General features: G+C 34.4%; 1 protein-coding gene across 1 annotated transcript in view; it reads left to right on the plus strand.

Moving 5' to 3' along the window:
• LOC128243372 (E3 ubiquitin-protein ligase rnf213-alpha-like) overlaps positions 1 to 16,248 on the plus strand; it is a 77,333-nt gene that overhangs the window by 25,476 nt on the left and 35,609 nt on the right. The window contains exons 22-40 of the mRNA XM_052961127.1: positions 431 to 586; positions 712 to 879; positions 1,141 to 1,387; positions 1,673 to 1,909; positions 2,926 to 3,070; positions 4,464 to 4,600; positions 6,800 to 6,874; positions 7,104 to 7,210; positions 7,329 to 7,473; positions 8,245 to 8,446; positions 9,392 to 9,632; positions 10,127 to 10,279; positions 10,586 to 10,691; positions 12,385 to 12,574; positions 13,530 to 13,692; positions 14,437 to 14,561; positions 14,905 to 15,102; positions 15,257 to 15,415; positions 15,755 to 15,875. Coding sequence (XP_052817087.1) covers positions 431 to 586; positions 712 to 879; positions 1,141 to 1,387; positions 1,673 to 1,909; positions 2,926 to 3,070; positions 4,464 to 4,600; positions 6,800 to 6,874; positions 7,104 to 7,210; positions 7,329 to 7,473; positions 8,245 to 8,446; positions 9,392 to 9,632; positions 10,127 to 10,279; positions 10,586 to 10,691; positions 12,385 to 12,574; positions 13,530 to 13,692; positions 14,437 to 14,561; positions 14,905 to 15,102; positions 15,257 to 15,415; positions 15,755 to 15,875 — 3,075 coding nt within the window. The remainder of the gene's footprint in view (positions 1 to 430; positions 587 to 711; positions 880 to 1,140; positions 1,388 to 1,672; positions 1,910 to 2,925; positions 3,071 to 4,463; positions 4,601 to 6,799; positions 6,875 to 7,103; positions 7,211 to 7,328; positions 7,474 to 8,244; positions 8,447 to 9,391; positions 9,633 to 10,126; positions 10,280 to 10,585; positions 10,692 to 12,384; positions 12,575 to 13,529; positions 13,693 to 14,436; positions 14,562 to 14,904; positions 15,103 to 15,256; positions 15,416 to 15,754; positions 15,876 to 16,248) is intronic.

Raw genomic sequence — 16,248 nt, forward strand, 5'->3', positions numbered from 1 at the left:
CGTTGTGCGATGTTAAAATGACGTCATAAAACAAAAAAGTGCGTCGTTAAAATGTCATTTATTTTGAAAACATGTGGCTTTTAAGTGATCTAACCAGTAATGTATATAATACAATAATTATTATCGTTATTACTAGGTTATTATAGACTCTCGTGGATTTTTGCAGATTTTGATTTCACTCGGCTAGCGCCGCGTGAAATCCGAATCTGCAAAAATCCACGAGAGTCGAATACAACCTCCCGGACCTAAACGCAGTACTAATAACCCTATTATATTACACCAAAACAGACACTTATTATCTAAATGTCTTGTAGTGCAAACATATAACTTGTCATGTGTATTTTCGATTTGTTGGTAAATAAATTAAATTCTAGATAGTGACATAGATTCGTGTCTTACAACTTAATACATATTCCTTTATTCATTTTAGGAAATTAAACATATATTGATGTTGTGCGTTCCAAAACTGGAAAGCCAAGAAATCCAGGAATATACGTATGATGACATTCAGGAACTACAGAGTAAACTGATGCTTGTAGTCGGAAAAGCAGACTCCGGAAATACTAGTGTGCAGAGATTTACAATGGTAATGCACTATTCATTTGATTGTGTATACTATTCCATTGTACATGGGATGTACATCGTTCTACTATCTCCTTTTCTACAGACATACACACATCTTAAAGCTATTGATAACTCCATACATTTCAGATATTTGAGAATGTCATTCGTCTCTGCAAAGTCTACATAGACTTGTGTACCTCTGGCTGTGTGATGTTTAATGATTGGAGCGTTGAATTCCTTTGTACTCCAGACCTATCGAAACCAGTATGCGCCACAGTGCAGTTTGGAGACACTGATGAATCGCTGAGATTAAAGGTTAGCATAGTCACATTATTTAACTATTGTACAGTACACAGGTATCAGTCAGAATACATTATTTTAACGAAATTATAAAATGCATTTAGAATTCAATTGGCCTTTCACTAGAGCTGTAAAATCTTGGCAGCAGTTGCCAATTCTTCGTCTTCATATGGGTACTTTGGAGTCATTTAAAATTATTCTTAATGCATGTTATACTGCAGACTTGTGATGGGTGTATGCTGTTCTTTTAGCGGATTTGATTAAAATAATTTACAGGGCATGAAATCCACGGAAGAAAACTTGCCAGAAATGATCCAGGCGATTGCTAGATATCTCGAAAGGTGTTTGAAAGAGTGGTTGCGTCATATTCAAGAAAAAAGACAAGAGCATCTTTCCCTGAACTACTTTACTACTGATCAACTCGTCATTTTGCAAAAAGAGTTAGTGAAACTGGAAATGGAGGAGGAACCAATCAAATACGTGTATCCTATGTTGTCTGTTGTTAAACATAACTGCACGCAAGGTAAAGTAATTGATAAATTTTCGGATAAACCCTTATCAGTTTCGAACTTATGAAACATTTATTGTGCAAACAGCACTTCAATTAAATACAGTAAAACTCGCTATGTCGAAGTCATTCGGCCCTGTGGAAATACTTCGAGCTAACGAAGAGTCGATATAACCGACGAACAAATAATGTCTTAATTAACCCAACATATTCGAAAAAACGTTTGACATAACCAGCATATCGAGATAACAGTGTTTGACATAGCGAATTTCGAATGTAAACGAATTTAAACGTTTGTAGAGGATGTACAGGGCGCATTGGAAGAAGCAAAACGGGAAGTGGACATACAGTCTGTAAAATTGCGATTAGAAAAAGACAATATCCGAAGACCAACTGAACCTGTAAAAGTGGAAATCGAACAGCAGCGAGAAGAATTTATTGATATGCTGGTTGAAAATTGCATTGCCCGTGATATAGCCGAGCGGTCCCTTGATCACGTTGAACTCGACGAGGTGGAAAACCTTGACATTTCAAACGGTAAAAAAGATTTACTCTAATAGCATTTACTGATATAACAAGTACGTATTTGCTATAAATACGAAGCAACACAAGAGGTAAAAGCGAATAAGTTATATTTGCTTCTTTCCTTTATGTCCGTGACATCTTTATCGCTTCCATCCACAGATTTGAAACCTATTTGCCTTTTTGAGGTTTTGGGTTATCTTCTACGAATCACATACATCATATATCAGAAAATACTGCAATAGTTGTATTATTAAAGGCGTGAGTTTGGGTCTTCCGACATAATCAAGTATTGGAAAATCGCGATAATGACAGATAAAAGTCTTTTTTGATTTTATTTGACAAAAATTTTTTTATATATTATTTACACATTACGATTTAAAGGTTTGGTTAATGCTAATTTATATTTGCTCAGTCGTAAAGACAGCTGATATTAATCACTCTAGAGTCCGCTACCTTGGCAGAAACCAGTACTGCGTCCTTTTTGAGAAGCCATGAGTTGGGCTCGAACCCATAACCTCTTTGGTTAGAGTCAAAGACCTATGCCACTAAACCAGTCTTACCCTTTAAACGTTTAATACTAATAGCTTGTCAAGTCTTTTCGAGAAAAGTAAAAACAGGATTGGTTCTTTATTTTTTAATACACTGCTTGACCTATTAGTTTTTATTACACTATTGAAACGTAACTATCTTATTGAATATATATATATATATATATATATATATACTTAAATTGTATAAAGCTAAAAAAATAACTTGGTGAACCCCGTAGTAATGTTCATAAAATAACCATAAACATGGACATAGCCGATGCAACATTTTAGCTACCTTATTGTTAACACATGATTATAGTATATTGAGATCTAAGATCTAACGTATAACATTTTGGAATAAGAAAACCACCATATTTGTTTTAGATTGCTCGTTTAGGTCGTATATCTATTGCTATTGTCCCTGGTCTAGCTTTATACATATTATCTGTTTTGAAGAAGTGGTATATGATAGTTATTGTTGCAATTGTTCTGTTTCAGCTTTGGTTTGGTGCATGGACGAAAGTGAAAGAGTGGAATCAGTCGGTGATCAGGATGCTTTCACAGCTTCCGGTCCACTTGCAGACTCAAGTGCTACAATTCTCTCAGTAATCCAATCTAAATTGAAAGGTCTTGTACGAAAAACGTAGGTAGCTTTTACTTATCGTGAAATACGTTCTATTAATTATGTCGTCAATAAGATATATTTAGTAGTATTATGTACCTCAATGTTAAACCAATAATGCAAAAAAAAAAACAGAACAAGACACTTGTATATATCTCCAAAGCCCTAAAAAAAATTGAAATTCTTTTTCAAATACAAGGTATGTTATTAAGGTATTTTTCGTGCAAATAAGACTTTATTGCAAACCCAACTCCATATATTGCTGTTGTTTAGATATGGAGTTGTTTATTTTGTCAAAAATTGATGTCAGACAGTATGATTGTTTTAACAATTTCATGTTTTATTTGGGAATACAAACTTGCCTTTAATACAGACATATCAAACTTATGCAGTATAATAAAAATAATTTTGCTTCTAAACTGACAATCAAATTGAAACACAAATACATAGTATTGACATGACGTGAATAGCTCAGTTTGGAGAGGGTTAGATTTCTAAATGTAGCTCATGACCTTTGTTTAGAAGGTCTTAACAGAAGGTCTTGAGTTCGAATCCTGGCTAGGGTATACATTTAACCCAGTCGTGCTTAATACATATATTTTGTTAACAAAGCATGGCCTATTAAACTAAAAAACTGACCTATTTATTAACATTAAAAATGTAGATATTAAGAAATATTTCAAGACAGTGCTTCCCGTTAAATGTTAATATGGTATTGACAGCTCAATTCTCATCAGCCCGTCCGGGTGGCATCGCATTTCATGTTTCCATCTTTGAAAAGGTTAGGCTTACGAAAACATCTTAACAGTGGTGCATGTTCGCATTTTGTCCTAAAGATATTGATGATAGACATTGTGAATTAAAAAGATTTGGTACTATAGTGGGCTAAAGTTCGAAAGCGCATTGTCGATTGGATAGCGGTATATCCAGAACCAATCAAATTCGGCGTTACAAACGAAGCGTCCTTCCGCGTTTATTTCATTTTGAAGCTCTCATTTTTTCACGTATGAATAAAATAACTTGCAGACGAATAAGAAAATCGTTATGGGAATGGGAAAAGTCGTTAGGGTCGGAAGGTTTTTTAAGGTAGTGTCAGGTTACCCGAAACAAACATTTTTTCTCTACGCCTAACGTAACATCACTTACTGCTAGATATTGGAAAAAGGAAATATGTTAGGCCGGTTCAATTGTGTCAGTTATTATATTATACAAGTGTGGTTTATGTGACGGGGTATTGCAATAGTGGTACATTACTTCAGCAGTAATATCGTGCACTGTAGGGAATGCAGTTTACGAATCTTAAAGGTAACGGGTAATAATGGTTTTGCTTAACACAAATATCAACAGTTCACTGAACTAGTTGTAACATAAGGCAAATAAACTGTAGTATACTGCTATTTCCTATTTTGATTAGTGAAACCGGTACAACTCCACTGATCATGAGTTTAGAGGAAATCTGGACGAACTTTACAGAATCAGTTTCTTCGAGCATAAGAGACTACCTTAGTTTGGAGCATCTTGGTATACTTTTGCAAAAATTGGAGAAAATGGGTAAGTTTTGTTGATGCTTTAATATTGTTATCCACAATACACGACCGGGTTTAAAAAGACATAAATATGACACGATTTCTGAACAAAACGATATGCGTTATGCATCAGGATATGTTTAATCAATGGTATGAGATGTATTTGTTTTTGAAATGTGAGTATATAAGACTGTATCATGTACAAAAATGTAGCAAAAAGTACACAGACTACTGGTAAATACACCCCTAAAAGGATTGCGAAACGAAAAAGTTTATATTACAAATACTCGCGATGGTCAATTACTTTATTAATATATCATTAATTTGCTGTCAAATTTTCCACTAATTGAACATGATTGCTTTGTTTTTATTGTTTTGTGCACTAGAATGTGTATGAAAAATTGCGATTACTTCTCTTATGCTATTATTGTTGATTTGGTTGAATTTGACAAAATGATCCTATCAATTAATTACTCAACATGGTGATTGCGAATTGTTATCCCCCTTGAATCGAAGATTTCGGGAGGGGGATATTAATTTGGCGTTGTCCGTCCGTCATTCCGTCCTTCCGTCCGTCCGTCCGTCCGGTAACATATCTTGGTAGACATTGATCAGAAAATGTTCAAACTTGGTCAGAATATTCCCCTTGATAATATCTTGACCACTTTTAAAAGTGGGTCATATGGGGTCAAAAACTAGGTCAGTAGGTCAAATCTTAGAAAAATCTTTGGAACATACTAGGCATTATGCAAGGTCAAACATTCATGAAACTCAATCAGAATGTTTTCCTTGATGATCTCTTGGTTGTAAATAAAACTGGGTCACATATGATCGAAAATGAGGTCACTAGGTCAAATGCTAGAAAATATTGTCCGGAACCATATCATGGTAATGATTTGTCAAGTTATGTTTAAAATTGGTCATGAAGTAAGCCTTGATGAAATATGGACCACTCTAAAAAAGTGAGTCACATGGGGTCAAAAACTAGGTCAGTATGTCAATTCTTAGAAAAATGTTTGGAACATACTAGAGGCATTATACATGGTCAAACATTCATAAAACTTAATCAGAATGTTTTCCTTGATGGAATCTTGGACTTATTTAAAACTGGGTCACACATGATTGAAAATTAGGTCACAAGGTCAAATTTTAGAAATTTTTGTCCGGAATGGAAATGATTAGTCGGATTATGTTCAAACATGGTCATGATGTACCCCTTGATGAAATATGGACCGCTTGTAAAAGTTAGGGAATATGGGGTCAAAAGACAGGTCACTAGGTCAAATTTTAGAAGAAAAAAATTGAAACACAGAGGTAATATGTATGGTCTTATATTCATAAAACTTGATCTTGTTTTAAACAGGGTCACATGTGATTAGAAATTAAAGGTCACTAGGTCAAATATTTCAATTTTTTTGTGCGAAACTATTTTATGGTGGTGATTGGTCTGATTAAGTTCAAACATGGTCAGAATGTTCTCTTAGGTTGAATTTCGACTGCGTTTAAAAAGTTGGTTAATGGGTCAAAAACTAGGTCACTAGGTCATATATTACAGAAATCTTTGGAACACTCTAGAGGCAAAACATTTGCTCTATTTTCCATGAAACTTAATCAGAATGCCTCGATGAAATCTTGGAATAGTTTGAAACTAGTATGTCATGTGGGGTTAAAAATGAGGTCACTGAGTGAAATCTTAAAAAAAACTTGTGGACACTGTAGAGGCTATTTTTATTTTTGCATATATCTGGACCAATCTTCATGAAACTTGATCAGAATGTTTGCCTTGATGAAATCTTAGATTAGTTTGGAACTGGGTAACATGGATTCATAAACTAGGTTTCTTGGTCAATTCTAAATGTTACTGTATGTACAAATTTATTCTATTTCAAACAGTTGCAATCAAACTCAAACTCATATATATATATATTTCATGAACCATTGATTTCCATTCCTTGACTTAGCCCAATCAGGCGGGGGATATCAATTCAACTAATTTGCTTGTTCATCACGATTTCTAAGCTATCCCTGCTGGCGAATAGTGCCATAACTTTATAAATTTATCATCCATCAATTCCGATATAACAGTATGATTTAAGACTGGAAATAATTAATAAAAAGAAGCAGTTGTTGCCAACGCATCAGCTATTTACATCAAAAGAACAGTTCATTATTTATATTTGTTATTAGGATGTATTTAATACCGCATTGTTTTTGTTCTTTGCAGACAATAGATGCATTAGACGAACATTTCCCCCGTATCTAAAAGAAGGCGAACCTAACCTTATAGTTTGCCCACAAGGTTGGTTTCTGTGTCGTTGTTATTAATCCTTCAGTAGCCTACTTACATACTTGAAACGTTGCGAAGTCATATTGTAACGTTGTAATATGTGTTTAAAGGTGTTGAAAGTTTACGTCGCTTTTTAAATGTTAATTGCAATTAAAGGGATCCAGTACAGGATTTCAATATGTGAAGATATCATACCCTCCATAATAGTTAACTTCCAGTAATAGCAAGGTTTTTTCCACAGACGAAATTCTGCAGACCATACTATCTCTGTACCAGTATGACGCAGAACAACCTCTCCCACAGTCTGATGAGGTCCTTTTGTGCCGTTCAAACACCAGCAAAGATGATGTAAATATAATAAGCATGGTACAATGGTAACATGGCTGAATTACAATTGTGTTTATAATAAACCAGAGCGATAATCATACTTAATGACAATAGTAATCCCTTTTGTTTCGGGTTTTAGGTGGATGTGTTTCTACGACGTGTTTTTTTGAATGAGAGCAGTAGAATTCATTGTTTGGCAAAAGTTGATAACCTGAAATATGACGTCAGTGAGCACACAGAAATAATGACAGAAAAATACATGCATGAATGCAGTTTAACCGAAGGTAGGCAGTGATGTAAAGGCTCTTATTTCACAAACACATATGGTTATTTGACAAAATAGCAGAACAATGATCGAATTCATACAATTCATTGAATCAATTCCAGGTTAATAAATGTAAGCCACCATAATTGATGCAAAATAAACAACCAAATAATTGATGGAAGATGTTTTCCATCTCTTTTCAATGGACCTATGATAAAACATATACGTTAAACTAGTTTTTATAAGTACGGCTGTTATTTTTGATAAGTTTACTCTACACAAAGAGCTACCTAAGAGTTAAATATCATTTAGGACAATAATTTTCAATTCAAATAATCAAAACATTTAAATATTTTATTTTTATCTCAATTGGCATTTGGCCGAAATCGATCCCTTTTCATTAATTTTGCTCGAGTTGAATGTAGCCTTTATTGGCATATCAATTCCGTTGTCCCTATGCCCATGGTGCGTTTATTTAAAAACTTCAAAGAATACACCGTCCTTACTTGAAGGGCAAACTATCTGGTCGAGTTTTTAAAAACAGCATTTATAACGTCAAATTAAACTCTAATTTAAAGTTTCGGGTATGTACGATGCTTGGCTGGCAGTCAGGCGAATATCGCCACCGGTGACCGCTCTTACCCACGGGTCGTGAATTTCGATTCGTCCCGCATACATGTGAACTTTTTCACATGCGCTCAATTATAATTGAGAGTGATATTTTTTGTTAAATCTGTACATAAACGAAGGAAATGCGCAGTCCGAACAGTATGTAAAACTCTTTTTTTAGGTCAAGCCTTTTTCAAACTGGTTGTTATTTGCGGTTCGGAAAACGAATGCCGGTCAAATCTCGTGTCATCATTGGACAAATACAAACGTACTCGCACGGCGCTGAAGCAGAAGGACCTGCAGGGATACTTATTTAGCAAAATGGTGCATATGACTGATCCCGAAGACATTGTTGAACCAGCAGCAGCTGTTGATCACGAAAGGTAACAGTTCGAGGGTTGAAAGCGAAAAGGTTCTAAGTGACATTAAATAAAGAAGCAGATAGAACCTTTTCGATTTTACCCCTCGAGTTGATGTTATATATGTATTATATGGTAAGATGTTTTTCTGACGTTATTGAAAACGCGCAGCTGTTGATATTGATGCCTGTTTTTTGAGTGAACGTAACGTGAAACGAGAAGTCGGAAAATCATCTTATAGTTATATTATTTATTATGTGCAGCTATTCATATAATAAAATATATGTTGTGTTCAATAATTATCAACGTTGATGTATTAAACCTCCAGACAGGTTAAAACATACCTGAAAAAAATAGATAAACTTCTTTAATGATAAACTTAGAAAAATAAATTGTCCAGTCCAAATATACGGCATATTTCTACACCTTTACAAAAGCCCAACACGTCTTCGTAAGATTATCACTATTTTTGTTGAGCAGGGGCGGATCCTGGATTTAATGTTATATGGGCACACAACCTTTTGACATTCGCCTTCCATCAGAATCGAAATTTTAATACTTAAGAACATTGGCAAAGTGGTTTGGCGGACTCCTCCGATAAAATTTTAACTATATTTATTAGTCCAACATTGTGCATTTTTAGAGTTTTTTTAAAACTTTTTTTGGCGAGGGGCTCCCGCCTGGTGCGACCCCTCAATAGATCTGTTAGTGTTTAGTGCGTCATATCCTAACGCAAAAGGCCCGAGCCTCGTTTTAAGTTGCACTTTGTTCACATAACTGACATAGCGCAGAAGTAGAATGTAATGAACTTGTATAAAATAGTATGTCATTACCTCTCAAGTATGTTGTACTTAAAACAAACAGCTTGGATATTAAAACTCCAATCGATCGTGTGACACATCGTGTATGTTTTAATGAACCATTGCAATCATCAAACAGAACCCCAATAACAATGATAATATTTTGCAGGTTGACGGTTCGCGTAGTCCGCTCCACAAGGGCGGGAGTTGGTAAAACTCTTTATGTACAGCGGAAAGAGGAAAAGCTGACTGCATGTCCTCGTGGTGCAAAATCTGTTTGTAAAAGAGTTACTATACCGCTTCAAACAAAGAACGTAGATATGTGGCATGTTACAGACAGGCTTTTGAAATACATCGAACTACCTTCTATCAATTGTACAAACCTTTATCACATCGACGTGTATCATGAGGTAAATAAAATTGTGAATAACTCTTATAGTGATAATCTAAAAAAGGGTCATAACCATTGGTGGCTGATGAGATCTTGTTTTATGAATTGTTCTTTCTTAAATGTTTTTCGGTGAAATAGACCAACATGTATACTTTAAGCCAATAATTGTTATGTTTACCTACTTTCCAAATGTCAGATGTATATTCTTATTTATAATGCCGTAAAACCAGGATAGTCATATATTAAACGAAACTTATATTTTGAATAATTTAATGCATCGCGTAAACCCTTATGTTAATATCATAGGCAGCTATGATTCCGATTGACCAATGCACGTATATTCATAACTTTCTGTTTTGCCTGCGGAAACTGGGTTTCATATTAAAATACTTTTGATAAGCTTCGTTGTTTGCTGATTTGTCCTTAAGACTGTAAAACATATTGTGATTTAGTTACCTGTATTGCGGAATAAATCATATTTTGAAAAATAACAATGTTATTCAAATGTTTCAGGTGCAAGAAGGGATCGACGATCTTCTGTTCAATTTAGTGGTATTAAACTGCCTTACAAACAGAACAGGATATGTCTGGCGACGATCGATGCGAGATTTGTATATAATAGAGACTATGCCAACTCTCGTATACTCACCAGGCGCAAGTCAGCAGGTACTGAGAGGGATTTAAGTTTGTAATTAAGTCGATTCTTAACCAAACAAATACATCTCACCATGCATGCATATTACACAGTATTTCAACAGTTGAATCGAAAGTACGCTAGTTATTCAATTTAAAAATGGTTTGAGGTGCTATTAGTCATGTAATCAAATGTATTAGTAGTATTATCTTCGAAGTGATGCAACACCATATTAATGGTCGTTTTTATTCCCAGTTTTTTCTTTTCTTTTCACTTTCTGTTTTTGGCCTCAAATTAATCGCTCGTTTAAATATTTCTTTTGTTAAAACTCATTTTAGGAACCAAAAACGCATAGTCGACAGGAAATGTTCCGCATCATGCCCGAGGTGAGATGTCGATCTCCACAGGAAAGCCTTGCAATACTTTCGGGAAAGAATCAGGAAGGTAAGCACATTTAATCTTATAATGTTGACCATTTATTGCCATGACCCAACATACCAGCAAACAATTCAATTGAGAAAGTACTGTAAAGTACACGTTTAATTTTATTTTATGTAAATTCAATTATTAAAGAACCTTTCAAGCTTATAATATTACTCCACGAAGCAAATAATGACTATTCGATACCTAAATTATCCTAAGAGAGTTTGACAATAAACTATTATCAGGTCAAATTTGACTGATTCATAAAGAAATGGAAATTGTCCGGATAACTAAGTTTCTACCTTGAGCTTGCAAACAAACATAAAACCAACGCCAAACAACAGCTATTAAGACACAAGACTCCAAACAATCAGTGAGATAAACACAACGAAGGACAACCAGTAAACTACCAGAAAAACAGCAAACAATCAGATACACACAAGACGACCACCACTCAGTAAGAAACATTCATGCCCAGAAACAAGGTTTCGTCCTTCTTCTATAGTGAATGTTATTTATGATTTCCCCTTCCAAAAGAGATCATTAAAATATGTTCTAATGATATGGACAATAGAATACCCCCAAACGTTGATATTATTTTTAGACCAATAAGCTGCAAATATTTTTCCCAAAACTCAACGTTTAATTTTAATATTGAACGAAGTTATGTTTGAGGTACTTTTTGGTTTAATTGCCAACACATTGGTTCTTCATAATCATGTCGTATTACAGTCTGTCGAGTTATAAGAAGCATATTACCAGAGAGGATGTTGTAAATACATTGTTAATAATTCTGTAAATTATACATGTGAATTGCTTACTTAAAGGTTATCATGTAAAAACTAATGGTATGTATTAAACAAATACTTAATATACATATTCTTCCATTGCCGTTGTTTCATTTGCCGTTTCTTATGCGTCCGTAAGGGCGGACGATTATGACGTACTGTAGTCAATTTTATTAACGGTGCCATGGGACTTTGTCAGTACACATCATTAATTTCAACAAAGTTATGATTAAAATGGAGCTTTTTGCATTAAAAAATATTTAAATGGAGTTTAAAATGAGACTTCAACATTTATCTGGCTCCGCCATTTTTGAAAGATTATTTTTAATATTTTGCATTTTTATATATTTTCATTATGTATATAATGTCTGATAGCGTAAGCAAAGCGAATGTTATTAATATTTTAATTCGTTCTATGTTTTGTCTTTAAAAAATACGTTTTTTTATCTCGGAAATGCCGTTATCTCTTACGAATGACAATTATCTAGATATATCTTTGTAGCATGTTTTATTTTGTCAGTCGTTAATTGGTTCTATTGCATCAACTTTACAATAAATGACTTTAGTGCCCTGCTCCGACGTATCCGTGTTCGACTCTCATGTCAGTCTTTGTACTGTTTAAAAGCACATCTACACTTTTACATGTTTAATGTCAGATGCCGTCGTGGACTTAAGCACTTACTTATGACAGTCATCACTTTTACATGATGATTTTATGAAACACTACGTGGGTTTGCATAGTGACAATTTTCACCATTACTACGGATGTTGGGTTACCGCCACATATTAACGTTGGGTTATAGTTTCAGAACTGAAATAACTGTCATGTCTATAAAAATGTTAATAATGTATTTGATAACAGAATTATATGTCTGATCCCGTTTTTTACTTGTGTATTGTGTTATGATTTTCCTATCTATTGTTAGATTTAAGGACATCTGACCAAACATTTGATGAAAAGGAATTCTTGTCGGATGTGTACCAACGTCCATTCCATTTTCTGCTGAACTTGGAAGTAGGCAAACAAATTTCAGTCGGAGGCGGCAAATCAATTTTATCTGGTACACCTACAGCTACAAAGGAAGAAATGCGTCACTGTCTAGATATACTGCTGAGGTTTGTTTGCTTATTCAGATCCATCATCTTTGGTACCAACATTACATAATCCGTTACGACTGTTCGCAATACCGAGAATGGAAAGGCCAAATATTAAAACTAAATGAAATTAACAGTTTCTAGATACTATTATTAGTTTAACCGTACAATACTAGAATATTGTACAAATACTGTGAAAAACATGAAACTTCCACAATTATTTTGCATTCACTATACATTACCAGAAGTACGATATTCTATGCAAAATGACGTAGAAATCAGCTTCTTTCCGTTTTGCCCTTTTTTGACCATCAATTTAACTGACCATAAAAAAATAGTGAGTTTTATGTGTACTTTTCCTTTTTAAATGTTAAAACAAAATTTGGATACTACAATGGGATAAGCATTAACACATTAATGTGACCTTGTTAACAGCGATTATTATCAAATCCTATCAAACACTTAACTCGACATGCAAAAGACAGAGTACGGTTATGAAGTCATAAAGGCCACATTTGAAATAGTGAATTCAATAGATTAGGCATGGTTACTATAACTGTATCGATTAAATTTCATTCCTTTAGCGAGCACGTTGTCTAGAAGTATCATTGTTTCTGCACAATTGTAAATTCAAGCGTTACATAAATATGTTAAATATCAGTTTCCTCAAAAAAGAAATTTAACGTATAAGTTTTATAACGCTACTTTTGTCGATAGGACATAACGCCTGACTTGCGTTTACCGAGATATTGTAGATGTGGCAATTATATTATTGTTATGAAATGTTACAATGTAATTAGTAAGATGTTTAGAATGTTGATTATGATTATGATACAAGTTTGTTTTTTTCGATTTGGTTTGCAAAGCTGCAGACTGCATACATGACTACTCACGTGGCCGTATTTAAGTGGAGCAGTAATGTAACCTCGCTTTTATACATTTTGCACTTTTATGTACACCCTGAGTTACCTTTCAGATATTGTGGTGTGCAAGATCCATCATGGTCGGAACTACAAAACTTTGTGTGGTTCTTGAACAGACAACTTGCAGATTTGGAGGAAAATGTGTTTGTAACAGCGGAGGAAGATTTGCCAGGAATATGCCGCTTTGTTTTGGAGTTTATGATTCAAATGTCAAGGGTAATTCATTTTGATACAGTTTTCATGGAACGTGAACAAAATACTTAGGGAATGAATTGCGGGATTGATGTCATTCTCGGGGTATAAACGCAATTGGGCTGGTCAAAGTGTGTGGAGTCCAAAGGACTCCACGCGTACTTTGACCAGCCCAATTGCGTTCATATTACCTATAATGACATCAATCCCGCAATTCATTACTTTTATTTACACAAATAGTCCATTATATTTTTTCAAGAATTGTTAAAAAATTGTTCATTTCATTGAAAAAAACCTTTCAGTAATCCTTTCTTACCCGTTCTGCAAATAAAACGACCCGACTGTAACCGGAAACGATTTATCAAATGACGTCCCGATAACGCGGGAAAAGATCAACCACTTGAAACCACTTTCAACCCTAAAATTGAAACACTTATGACAACGATACATTTAACATATCATAATTTAACACTTTGTAAAATGTTTTTTGATATTTTACGGCACCTGCTGATACAATACAAGCAATAACAAGATCAAAACTGTTCATGTATATTGTTATGCAATGAATTGCGATCCAAACATATCCGAAGATGTTGCGTTCATCGACTGATAAACGCAATTGCCGAAAGGCAGTTCATTTAGGGAATGGAAGTTGAGGTGTAAATATATAACAAACACTTCACGATTCTATATATTTATATATTCATGATAGCCTCCTTCCAGGATATTTGATATAAAAAAATGTTTTCTTTCTTATTCGAACGGCAGGATTTCTCCACGAGTTCAATTGAAATAAGTGAACAAACTCCTGACGTAAATGCAGAAAGTACTGTCGAATCAGACAATGATGTTGACATTAAGATGTTTAAGCTTAGACGAACATGGGAAACAAGGTTTGATATTTTGAGTTTATTTTTATATATGACGCTACATAATGATGCATCTCCTGTTTTTGTGGTGTGTATTCACGGCCACAATGCAGCATTCAAATGTTTTAAGCATTTATACCACTCAATATGACGTAGTGTATGTTTTTATATCAATCCCTTTATGTTTTTTAAATGTACATTATGTATGGGAAATATTTAAAAAGAGTGGTTTACCTGCGAATTGGCGTTGGAATACGTGTAACTATCAGTATGATATTCAAATCACTGCTGATGAATTGATATAAATTATGTACATATAAGTTATCAGTAAACAGAAAGTCACAATACACTGACAATTGGTTTTCAGTCCTCATCCATACATTTTTTTCAACTCGGACAAGATGACATTTACTTTTCTCGGCTTTCTTCTTGATCGGAAAACGGGAAATCTCAAAGATATACAGACAGGAGAAGTCTTAAAACAATCCATCGTAACACCAAACCTGTATGACGGACTGGCCAGAAATGGGGTACAAGTGCAGGACCAGTTTGATAAGTTGGGCAGGTATAGTACTTAATTTTCAGAATTTTCAGAATAGCATGTACCAAAGTAATATACATTAATATTAACGGACTTTTTTATTGATATTTTTATATAATTAATATTTACAAAGTGTTATTTTAAACACTAGTATATACCACAGAATGGATTTTCACAGGTCAGACAAACTCCTACGGTTGTGCAAGGTGATGGGCGTGTCAGTACCGACAGAAAAACAGGGCAAAAGGGATGTAGAAGTGCCTGTTGATCCCGATAGCACGTATGAGTTGACAACCGACAACGTGAAAAAAATGCTTGCAATCTATATGAGATTTAGGTATGAATATACTTGAATCTTCTTTCTAGAAATTAAACTTACTTGGGCACCTCTAATTTTCTTTTTCTGTATTTAAAAACAACAATCATCTTTTTTTATAAATATATATACACACACTCGCTATACAGATACATTCTCAGATAAATACGATACTAGCATTTCGGTATGTAATAGAAACAATATAAAAACAGGGTAGAAGACGTGTAGAAGTCAGTCAAAACGCGTGCCCTAAACGGCTTTTTGTCATATGATATTGTTTGCAGGTCCACTGCATGATTACTGCCCGAAAAAGCTATTTATGCGAATTTTGACATGTTCTCTTGTATTTGAATACTTCAGGTGCGATATTCCTGTAATTGTAATGGGTGAAACTGGCTGTGGAAAAACTAGACTGGTGAAGTTCTTGTGTGCATTACAATGTCCACACGATGCAAATGCTGAAAATATGATCATAATGAAGGTATTTATTTTGTATGAATAATGTGAACAACAAGTGTTCCAAAATGGTCCTTGTATTAGTGGCATTAAAGGAGCCGAGGAAAAGGATTCGATATGTGATACTAGTGATAAATGATATAAATAAAATAAATAAACGTCTCTTATTGCAGTGTATATTTTAAATACATTACGCACTTTGTTTGACCAAGCCCTTGTCACTGGTACACCATAAAAACACATATTGAGAAGAAACACTGACTCTAGATGATTGTAGGTGAGGCGAGGGGACGAGCGCGGAGCGCCCCCGCCCCACCGACACATTCGCCAAGTGAGGTTATCATGTCAATATGGTATAACGAAAACTATGCATAAACCAAGATACACCAGAATGCATC

This window comes from Mya arenaria, chromosome 8 (genome assembly GCF_026914265.1).
Source record: "Mya arenaria isolate MELC-2E11 chromosome 8, ASM2691426v1".
In the NCBI taxonomy this organism is placed as follows: domain Eukaryota; kingdom Metazoa; phylum Mollusca; class Bivalvia; order Myida; family Myidae; genus Mya; species Mya arenaria.